The 12,062-nt window shown below is 44.6% G+C and overlaps 1 protein-coding gene across 4 annotated transcripts in view; it reads right to left on the bottom strand.

Moving 5' to 3' along the window:
• KANSL1L (KAT8 regulatory NSL complex subunit 1 like) overlaps window positions 1-12,062 on the bottom strand; it is a 106,866-nt gene that overhangs the window by 40,714 nt on the left and 54,090 nt on the right. For all 4 annotated transcript variants that reach the window (XM_068245172.1, XM_068245169.1, XM_068245170.1 and 1 more), the window contains exons 7-9: window positions 8,522-8,681; window positions 6,803-6,916; window positions 6,532-6,636 (exon numbers count right to left, since the gene is read on the bottom strand). In XM_068245172.1, the coding sequence (XP_068101273.1) occupies window positions 6,532-6,636; window positions 6,803-6,916; window positions 8,522-8,681 (379 nt within the window). The remainder of the gene's footprint in view (window positions 1-6,531; window positions 6,637-6,802; window positions 6,917-8,521; window positions 8,682-12,062) is intronic.

The following is a 12,062-nucleotide window of genomic DNA, read 5'->3' as shown; positions in this document are numbered from 1 at the left end:
TGATGTATTTATACATTTTAATTAGATCTCCTCTAAGGCGTCTTTTCTCTAGACTAAATAAACCCAGTTTATCTAACCTTTTTTGGTAAGCAAGACCTTCCATCCCATGTATCAATTCTGTTGCTCCTCTCTGTCCCTGCTCTAAAACTGCAATATCTTTTTTGTAATGTGGTGCCCAGAACTGAATTCCATATTCCAGATATGGCCTTACTAGAGAGTTAAACAGGGGCAATATTATGCTAGCATCTCGAGTTTTTATTTCCCTTTTAATGCATCCCAAAATGTTGTTAGCTTTAGCTGCAGCGGCTTGGCATTGAGTACGATTATTTAACTTGTTGTCGATGAGTACTCCTAAGTCCTTCTCCAAGTTTGATGTCCCCAACTGTATCCCATTTATTTTGTATGGTGCTAGACCATTGGTACGACCAAAATGCATGACTTTACATTTTTCAACATTGAATTTCATCTGCCATTTATGTGCCCATATAGCCATTCTATCCATATGTGCCCATATAGCCATTCATTTTGATAAAGGTGAGGTACTGAACACTTTTGTGACTTAGGCGACTTCTCTTCTCAGTGACAATGCCTCCAGCTGCGCTGAAGGTCCTTTCTGACAGGACGCTTGAGGCAGGGCAAGACAGAAGTTGGATGGCAAATTGTGACAGCTCTGGCCACAGGTCAAGCCTGCGCACCCAGTAGTCCATCGCTGCTCATACTGTCGATGGTTCTTTCTCTACCATTGTTAAAGAAAGCGGGGGTCAGGATTTGATACCGGTCTGGATTTGGAGCCTGAGAAAAGGCTACCACCACACATCCAAAGAAGGCAGCAGGCATGGCATGCAAGTCCCGAGGTAATGACAAAAAATAACAATACAGGAGGACTTTCGAGGCCCTGCTGTATATGAGACGAATCAATTTTAAATCCTTTAACAAGAATCTGTTATGGAGGGCAAGTCTGCCATCCATTCAAGTGAAAGGTATGCACTGACTGCCAGGTATAATACAATGTGCAGTCACAGATGCAGTGACATGTATGCAGTGACTGGTATTACAATACAATGTGCAGCTGTCACAAAGGTGCAGTTAACAGGCATGCGCGGAGTGGTATATTACACAGCGTGCGGTCACACAGGTACTATGAACAATCATGCAATGACTGGTATTACAAATGTGCACCTGTCACACACAGACAGGTACCGGACAGGCACAGTGACACTGCGTGCGCTCACGTAGGTAGGTGGGTGCACTGTAAACAACAGGTAGTAGGTATATGCAGTGATGGGTATTACAATGTGCACCTGTCACACACAGACCGGTACCGGACAGGAACAGTGACACTGTGTGCGCTCACGTAGGTAGGTGGGTGCACTGTAAACAACAGGTAGTAGGTATATGCAGTGATGGGTATTACAATGTGCACCTGTCACACACAGACCGGTACCGGACAGGAACAGTGACACTGCGTGCGCTCACGTAGGTAGGTGGGTGCACTGACTGAAGTGAACAACAGGTAGGTATATGCAGTGATGAGTATTACAATGTGCACCTGTCACACACAGACAGGTACCGGACAGGCACAGTGACACTGCGTGCGCTCACGTAGCTAGGTGGGTGCACAGTGAACAACAGGTAGGTATATGCAGTGATGGGTATTACAATGTGCACCTGGCACACACACAGGTAGTCACTGAATGTGCTGGGCCTGGCAGTGGCACACACAGTGGGAATTACCAAGGCTGTCTATGCAACACAAGTGTCAGTAGGACACACACACACAAAAAATAGATCACAAGAACAAGATTAGCTCTCAAAAGAGCTGTTGAGGGCTGCTTTTTGAGCAATAAGAATCAGCAAGGAGCAAGCTAAGAAGCCTACAAGAGCCTAACTAAGCTTTCCCTATGAGAGTCTGCAGCAGCTTTCCCTTCTCTAATTAATGCAGGCACACGAGTGAGTCCAATGCCTGACGCTGCCTGCCGTTTATAGGGGGGGGGGGCCTCCAGGAGGGAGTGTAGAATAATTTTCTACAATGTGCCTGCTGACTGTGATGTAGAGGGTCAAAGTTGACCCTCATGATGCACTATGGGGGCAAACCGAACTTCTGGAAAAGTTGGCGTTCGCTGGCAAACGCGAACCACCAAACTTCACCGGTGAACCGTTCGGGCCATCTCTAGCTACGAGTCCCGGTAATTCAGCCAGTCAGCGCAGTCCGGTCGCGTGTCGCTCCCACAGCCAGGAACATTCTGCACCTGTGCAATGGTGCTGCGCAGGTGTAGTACGCTCCCAGCGGTGGAGTGTGGGCATGCGCATTACGCCCGACTGGTTCAAGTACCTGGACCCATAGCAGAAGATCCAAGTGGTGGAGGAGGACAGCGAGGGACTGATTAGCCTGAAGGGGGCTGGAGGAACCCCAGGTATGTATAAAATTTTAATTTAATCTGTCTCAGGTTTACTTTGTTACACGGTAGTACTATACGTTACATATGCTCTCCCCACAGAGCTGCAGGGAATCCACTGAGAATGCTGTGCACATTGAACACAGAGGTGCTGTCTATCACCCATAAACCTGGTTCAGATTGTAAATGAAGAATATGTAATAGACGAAGAATAGCCTTATTCTCCTGCAGAGTACCTGCACATCACTCTTACATGTACCCACAGTTACATTGCCTAGGGCCTGATAGATGTTCTTTGTTCCTGTCTTCTACAAGTACTCTTACCAAGGACTAGTTTTAGTCTATGACTAAAAGTATTAGAGGCAGAAGATCAGCCTGCTAGCCAGGTAACTGGTATTGTTTAAAAGGGAATAAATATGGCAGCCTCCATATCCCTCTCACTTCAGTTGTATTTTAAAATTCCTAAGCGTTGGCAGTTAAGAGATGCATTTTATGTTACATACTTTCAATCAACAAAATTGTAATATGCAAATTAGAGGAGTCGGAGTCAGTGGAATCTTAACCTGAAGAGTCGGAGTCAGTGGATTTTTGTACCAACTCCACAGCCCTGCTGACAAGCATGAGAGAGTCCAGAATTCCAGATCAGGGATAAGGTTTGGTTATCCACTGCTTTCCTGAAACTTAAAGAGTAACTGTCAGGCTGCAGAAGCTAATTTAAACCTCTATTCTCCTGTGTTAAACAGTTTAGACGGAAGCCAAAAAGGCAATAGTGAAGATAAAAATCTCTCTTTCATTTGATGTGTGCTTATCAGCAAAGCTGTTAGACCCAAGCTCTTAAGAGGACGCAAGCCGTAAACCATACTGCAAAGCATTCTGGGGCCCTCCCCTCGGCTGCTAATGAGAAGTTACAGGGTCAAGTAACAATAGCATGTAACTCAGTCCAGCGCACAGCACTGATAAATCTCCCGGCAGAGTACACTGCAGGAGTCTGCTATTGTTCCTAGCCACATGGCTAATTAATATTCACTGCAAACTAGTGTTATTCAGTACGAGCTTTTCTGTGATCAGGAAGCAGGGAGGACATGACGACACATTTGGCTTCATAGGAGACAGACAAACATGGAGCCTGCCATGAGCTGTCAGGAGCATCATTCTCTGCACATACTATATAAAAATTCTGTGAAATCCAAACGTGGACAGTGAAATGCATATGTAATGTAAGTACAGCCTATATTTAGCTACTGATATATGTGTTTATTTTCTCTGAGACCTAATACCTAACAGCTCCTCTTTAAAGACGAGCTGTCAGCCATACTATCTCAGAAAAAAACACATATATAAGTAGATACATACTTGCTCTACTTATATAACATATGTATTGTACTGTCCACAGTTTTATTTTAGTGATTTTTCTGCAGTAAAAAAAAGAGAAAATCCTTCTTAGCATTTCCCATTTTAAGAGTGGCTATTTTGAAGCCAACTCTGTCATTTCCTCCCTTAGTCTCCTCTGCCTGATTTGCCTGCCCTTCACTATAAAAAGTGTATTGTCTCAACATGAGAAATATTGGCCAATCAGAGAGGAACATAGGTGTGGGAGGAGAAAACAGGAGGGAAAGAGGCTTCAGCCAATCAGGCTGCATTAGTTAAGTCTGAGGGGAAGTACATAAGCAAAAAAGGACAACCCAGCATGCCCTGTAGCTTCCTTTTTGTGTACCAAATTTTGTGTGTACCAAATACGAGTCAGGTAAACTGGGGAATGATCAAAGAAAAGTAATAGAGATTTTAACGTTTTGATTGCCTGGTTAGCATCCTTTAACCCTCCTGGCGGTATATTAAAAACCGCCAGGGGGCAGCGCAGCCGTTTTTTTTTTTTTTATATCATGTAGCGAGCCGAGGGCTCGCTACATGATAGCCGCTGCTCAGCGGCATCCCCCCAGCCCCGCCTATCGCCGGATCAGGAAATCCCGTTCAAAGAACGGGATTTCCTGGAGGGCTTCCCCCGTCGCTATGGCGACGGGGCGGGATGACGTCACCGACGTCATGGACGTCGTGAAGTCTAAGGGAGTCCCGATCCACCCCTTGCCGCTGCCTGGCGCTGATAGGCGACGCGGATAGCGGCGATCGAGCGTGGGGCGGTGGCGATCGAAGTGCTGACGCAGCTAGCAAAGTGCTAGCTGCGTTCAGCAAAAAAAAAAATTATTCAAATCGGCCCAGCAGGGCCTGAGAAAACCTCCTGCGCAGCTTACCCCGAACTACGTTCGGGGTTACCGCCAGGAAGGTTAGTTTTTTTATCAGATAAAAATAAAGAATTGATTCTTACTCTTTAAATGCCTTTCTAAAAACCTGGGTCCCAAGTTTATTGGTCCTTTTCCAATCTGTCAGAAAAATAAACCCAATGGTCTTCTAACCGTAACTACCAGCAATTCTCTGAATACATCCAGTGCTTCATGTATGTTTGTTACTTGAAGAAGGTAGTTGTAGAGTACTTCCCTGTACATTTAGTCAATGCGGTAGAAGAGTTTGATGTGGAAGAAATTCTAATTTCAAAAAGAGTGGCTGGCACCATTCATTATCTGATTAAGTAGAAGTGTTTTTGCCCTGAAGAGAACTCCCGGGAACCATAAAGGAACATTCATGCACCAAGATTTTTAAAGAGTAACTGTCAGGCTGCAGAAGCTAATTTAAACCTCTATTCTCCTGTGTTAAACAGTTTAGAAGGAAGCCCAAAAGCCATTAGTGAAGATAAAAATCTCAGTTACCTTTGATGTGTGCTTATCAGCAAACTGTTAGACCTAAGCAGGACGCAAGCCGCATACTATACTGCAAAGCATTCTGGGGCCCTCCCCTCGGCTGCTAATGAGACGTTACAGCAGCTTGTAATCAGTCCAGCAGCGTAGCACTGATAAATCTCCGGGCAGAGTACACTGCAGGAGTCAGCTATTGTTCCTAGCCACATGGCTCATTAATATTCACTGCACACTGTGTTATTTAGTACCAGCTTTTCTGTGATCAGGAAGCAGGCAGGACATGACGACACATTTGACAGAAAAACATGGAGCCTGCCATGAGCTGTCAGGAGCATCTATCTCTGCATATACTATATACAAATTCTGTGAAATCCAAACGTGGACAGTGAAATGCATATGTAATGTAAGTACAGCCAATCTTTAGCTACTGATATATGTGTTTATTTTCTCTGAGACCTTATACCTAACAGCTCCTCTTTAAGAGACTTCCACAAAGCACACCCAGAGAACTCAGCTCCAGAAGGCACCTAAGGCTTGCCATTATGCTTCGAAAACCCACATTAGCCTCAACATATTTATGACAATCATGCCAGAACTCATTTGGACCTTATTTTTCCACTAGTTTGTGTCAGAATTAAAATGCTACTTTTCTGAAACCATTTTGCAAGAATCTTGCGACTTGACTGGAAGTTCAACAAAGTTCAACCTGCCAGCAACAATTTTGCTCATCCCTAGGGACTACCTCTGCATTTATTATGACTTTATAAACTAAAGTCTTTGAATTAAGATGTTTCTGCTAACTAGTAAAAAAAAAAACCTGCAATCCAAGAAAGTTTACTACATATGTTAAAGTACGATTATACTTCCAAAACTAAAATGTCAGTAACTACTCTTAGTAACATAAAATGCCTTTTGAAAGCATTCCCAAGTACTCCCTGTGTGATATTTTTTTTTACTTTCACTGCAGAGAGCAGTAGAAGATTGTTTATCTCTGGTCAACAGCAAAGGCAAGAATCACCTTGTTCCTGTGTCTTCACTCGGCCCCCTCCTTTTCTGCTGAAGTGACTCAGCTCTTACCAGGGTGATGTGTCTATTCAGAAGAGGGAGCGGGCAGTGTGAAGACATAGGCACAGGGAGGTTCTTGCCTTTGCCAATGACCAGAGATAAGCAAGTTTCTATTACTCTCTGCAGTGCAAATAAATGATTTTACACACAAGGGATACTTGGGAATGCTTTCAAATTTTCTTTTACATAACAAAGAATAGTTTCTAAAATTGTAGTTTTAGGAGTATAAGCCCACTTTAATCGTCCATAAAATTACACAGTGTGAAATAGAAGGCAGAAGGAGTCATCCATATCACAAGAATTTAGAATTTAGGAAGACATACCATCGCCATTGCATTTACTATCTTCTGGTGTAAACAGTGTGCTGGACACAACATTCCTACTAATTTCACCATTGGTCGTCCCAAACTGTAAACTGAGAGGAATATCTGGAAGACAAGTCAGTTAAGCTGCTTAGATGACATTAAATAGATGTGATCCAAGAAAGTTTACTACATATATTGTGTCCATAAAATTACACAGTGTGGAATAGAAAGGAAAATACAGTGGTGTCAATGACCTTCTAGATCACAAGAAATATTTAGGAAGACATACCATGGCCGTTGCATTCAGTATCTTCTGGTGTGAACAGTGTGCTGGACACAACATTTCTACTAATTTCACTATTGTTCTTCAGCAAAGACCCAAAATGTAAACTGAGAGGAATATCTGGAAGATAAGTCAGTTAAGTTGCTTAGATCACATAAGAATCTCTCATATATGCCCATTCTTTTTCAGATAAGTAGAATTATTTCAAGCATCTTTTCTAAAACTGTAATCCAGCGTGGGTCTTTCAGGAGAACGCATCAGAAATTGAAAAGTTGTGCCATGCACTGGCATGCCATACAGAATTGCCCCAGTTGTAGTGTATCAACTGTACCAGTTGTTAATGTCTCAAAGTACACATCAATTGCATACATTTGTACTTGTGTTGCTAGTTGCCCTGATTGTAAAGTGTTTTGAACTTCTTATGTCTCTATGCTCCCCATTATTGTCTGTTTTGTACTATGAACAGCGCTATGGAATATGTTGGTGCGATATAAATACAAATTAATAATAATAGATGGTCATATAAAGTACCATCCCATTATGATGTTAATGCCTGCAATGCGACCTCTGTATGTACTGGAATAGCAAGATCTATGCTATGAATGGATATGGGAGGGGATCAGGAGGACTCTCAATACGAGGGATTATAATAGCAACTAAACCAAAAAGTCCAACACAGCAGACAGTGCTGCTTCCTGAGCAATGTATACAGCACTGGATGAAGGTCACCTGTTTCCTCACAGTCTTTCCCTCCACAACATCTGCCTCTCTCTTGTGTGTCTCAGCTGTCTCTGCCACTTTCTCTACAGAGTGCCTCTTTAATTCTCTTTTCTCTTTCACAGTTCAGTTTTTCCATAGCCTACTTGTGCCAAAACAATGTGCAATTCTATCAATACAGATGCACGGATTGGAAGGTGGGAGACACATAAGATTTTGTGTGTGGGAGGCTATCAAAAACGTTTAACCACTTGAGGACCACAGTGTTAAACCCCCCTAAAGACCAGGCCACTTTTCCCTAAATAGGCCACCGCAGCTTTAAGGCCTCACTGCAGGGCCATACATGTCAGCACACAAGTGATTCCCCCCTCCCCCCCTCTTTTTCTCCACCAACAGAGCTTTCTGTTGGTGGGGTTTGATCGCTCCCCCAGTGTTTATTTTATATCTTTATAAATATTTTCCTCCTTTATTTTTAAATAAAAATGCTTATTTTTTTAATTATTATTTTTCCCTCCCTCCCTCCTTCCGTCAGCCTATCACAGCGGATCGCTTCTGTGTCCCCCAGGGGGACAGCCGTGCCATAGACCGCAGCACTGTACTAAATAAATAAACGGCAGTTTCGCCATCTAACAGTCTCCTAGCGGCGATCACTGCTGGGAGAATGATGACGGGGCAGAGCGCGCAACGGGGTGCGTAAATTGCATATGGGACAGAAAGAGAAGGAGCATTTCTCCAGTGAGGGAACAGACTATAGTAACTATCAAAATAGTACTAACCATTTACCACACTGTCTGAAACAAATATTTAACTTATCTAATTGGTATCTAGTGCATATATAATGATACTGTTCTTCACAATCCCTCCCCCCAGCTATCCTTCAAGTCAAATCCCAGGTTGGGGATAGGAGACTAGCTAGAGAGCATTGCAAATGATGTTAAACATAACATAGTGGTGGAATAAGAAACTGATGATGTATGGTCTGCCACATAAATATCTAACTATACTTACCAGAAGGCAGTGACAAGACTGGATGGAAGTGTGGGTCTATCTCGCACACATTGTTCCTCACCAATACAGCCCCTTGAGGCTTGATACTAATCCAGGTAGAACTGTAGTCTGAGGTTTGCAGGGATTCATCACAATACACAGCTTCATGGGAGTGCAGAGCCTGTGGCAAAATGATACAACTCACATAAGTTTCATGAAAACATACAATTAACACGATCTAAACAGCCAAAATCTAACTTTTATTTACAATGAGCATTTATGGTATGTTCTGGAGTTCTAAGCAGCTAAATAGTAGTATTTTGTGTTAACTTTAGTAAAGCAAACGGAATCTGAAGTTCATATATAGGTAGCCAGATGACCCCTTTAGTATAGGTAGCCACATGACCCTTCCCCCTCCCTCCTGTATAGGTAGCCCATTGACTCTTCCCTCTAGAATAGGCAGCCAGATGACCCTTCCCCAGTATAGCCTTCCGCCCATCCGCCCTTGATCCTGTGGTTCCCTAGGCCATTGCCTATGTGGCCTTGGCTTACATCCGGCTATATATATATATATATATATATATATATATATATGTATATATATATATATATATATATATATATATATATATATATATATATATATATATATATATATATATATATATATATTACAAACAGAAAAATTCAAAATAATGCCATTAAATCACACTAACGGCCACATACACAATAACTGATGGAGTTTACAACGAAAATGAAAACCTTTACAAGCTGAGTCCCGCCAGCTCATTCTGGTGAACACCTGGCTGGCACAGCTTTCCTCCTCACTTCTGTCCTATCGCAGCACCACATGGAGCAAAGGCGAGCTGGCCAGGAGAGCAGTGAATACTAATTAAGGGGTGAGACACACAGACTTGCAGCTCTAGTGTGTCAGCAGCTACAGATAGGCAGAAAGTGTGAGAAGGATCATCTGCTGTACCCAGTGCATAGCGCTGCTGCCCCCTAGAGTGTATTGCAAGAATTATGGGAAATCAGGCAGTAAACTCTAGGGGGTAGTAGTTGATTCTTCTCAGATTTTCTCACTATCTGCTGCTGCTGAAATAGGAGAGGAGGGAGTCTCTACATCACTAGTATTTACTGCCCTCCTGGCTGGCTCCACCTCCTCTCCATATGCATCTGCTTTCCCAGAGGTAAGCTGCTCTAATCATGATGAAAAAAAGCTTTGGTGACGCCAGCAGTATATAGGCTCTAAATTTAAGATTGGCAATTTTAAATAATAATTGACATTAATACTAGCAATTTGAAGAGTTGAATTAACTAACTAATCCTTTTAAAACGATAGAATTTCACTTTAAGAAAAAACCTTTAGAAAACAATTGTCTAATCTGGCCATTTCTAACTGGATCAGGAGCAGTCATGTCTGTTTATTATCTGCAATTACCACTGGTTTCTTTTTATTTGAAAAACTTGTCAGATGATGTTTGCTCCTTTTTAGATAGCACTGTTATGTGTTCACTGGACTATAGATTCACTAGGTAACAGAATTTACCTGACACCTACCAGCATGGGCGTTTCTACGGGCGTGTGGGGTGTGCCGCCGTCGGGGCGCTGCGATGGAGGGGGAGCTGCAGCCGCGAGGAGGGCAGCCCGACCTCTCCCTCCCTTCCTCTCCCCGGGCCACCCTCCGTGCGATCCCCCCTCGGAGTACAGAGTGATGCAGCAGGGAAGCGCTATGCAAAACTACTCACCTCGCTGGCTCCAAGCGCTGCTCTCTCGCCGCCAGTCTCCTCTCTGCCTACACGCTGATACACACACACGCTGCTTCCTATTTAGCAGCGTGTGTGTGTATCAGCGTGTAGGCAGAGAGGAGACTGGCGGCGAGAGAGCAGCGCTTGGAGCCAGCGAGGTGAGTAGTTTTGCATAGCGCTTCCCTGCTGCATCACTCTGCACTCCGAGGGGGGATCGCACGGAGGGCGGCTTGGGGAGAGGAAGGGAGGGAGAGGTCGGGCTGCCCTCCCCGCGGCTGCGGCTCCCCCCTCCATCATGGGGGGCACCTACCTAACCTATACTGGGGCAGCTACCTATCTAACCTATCCTGGGGGGCACCTACCTAATCTAACCTATCCTGGGGGGCACCTACCTAATCTAACCTATACTGGGGGCACCTACCTAATCTAACCTATACTGGGGGCACCTACCTATCTAACCTATCCTGGGGGGCACCTACCTATCTAACCTATCCTGGGGGGCACCTACCTAATCTAACCTATACTGGGGGGCACCTACCTAATCTAACCTATACTGGGGGGCACCTACCTAATCTAACCTAAACTGGGTGGCAGCTACCTATCTAACCTATCCTGGGGGGGCACCTACCTAATCTAACCTATACTGGGGGCACCTACCTATCTAACCTATACTGGGTGGCAGCTACCTATCTAACCTATACTGGGGGCACCTACCTAATCTAACCTATACTGGGGGGCACCTACCTAATCTAACCTATACTGGGGGGCACTTACCTAATCTAACCTATACTGGGGGGCAGCTACCTAATCTATACTGGGACAGCTACCTATCTAACCTATACTGGGGGGCACCTACCTATCTAACCTGGGGGGTAGCTACCTAATCTAACCTATACTGAGGGGGCAGCTACCTAATCTAACCTATACTGGGGGGCACCTACCTAATCTAACCTATACTGGGGGGCAGCTACCTATCTAACCTATACTGGGGGCAGCTACCTATCTAACCTATACTGGGGGGCAGCTACCTATCTAACCTATACTGGGGGGCAGCTACCTATCTAACCTATACTGGGGGGCAGCTACCTAACCTATACTGGGGGGCAGCTACCTAACCTATACTGGGGGGCAGCTACCTAACCTATACTGGGGGGCAGCTACCTATCTAACCTGGGGGGCAGCTACCTAATCTAACCTATACTGAGGGGGCAGCTACCTAATCTAACCTATACTGGGGGGCACCTACCTATCTAACCTATACTGGGGGGCACCTACCTATCTAACCTATACTGGGGGGCACCTACCTATCTAACCTATACTGGGGGGCACCTACCTATCTAACCTATACTGGGGGGAACCTACCTAACCTATACTGGGGGGCAGCTACCTATCTAACCTATAGTGGGAGCATTAACTTATCTAACCTGTATTGGGGGCACCTACCTACCTAGCTAGTCTATACAGGTGACAACTATACTGGCTACCTATATTGGAGGCACCTACCCAACTAACATATACTGGGGGCATCTACCTATCTAACCTATGCTGGGGGCAACTATTCTGGCTACCTATATTAGAGGCACCCACCTAGCTAACCTGTACTGGGGACACCTACCTATCTAACTTATACCGGGGACGCCTGCCTATCTAACCTATACTGTGGGCAACTATACTGGCTACCTATGCTGGAGGCACCTACCTGGCTAACCTATACCGGAGGCGACTATACTGGCTCACCTATGCCTGGCTACCTATACTGGGGGGACCTATAGCTGGCTACCTATACTGGGGTACCTATTCTGGGGGAATCTATA

Source organism: Hyperolius riggenbachi, chromosome 7 (assembly GCF_040937935.1).
Source record: "Hyperolius riggenbachi isolate aHypRig1 chromosome 7, aHypRig1.pri, whole genome shotgun sequence".
Taxonomy (NCBI): Eukaryota; Metazoa; Chordata; class Amphibia; order Anura; family Hyperoliidae; genus Hyperolius; species Hyperolius riggenbachi.
The sequence above is the reverse complement of the archived record's forward strand: the minus strand, read 5'-3'. Positions and strand labels throughout refer to the sequence as shown.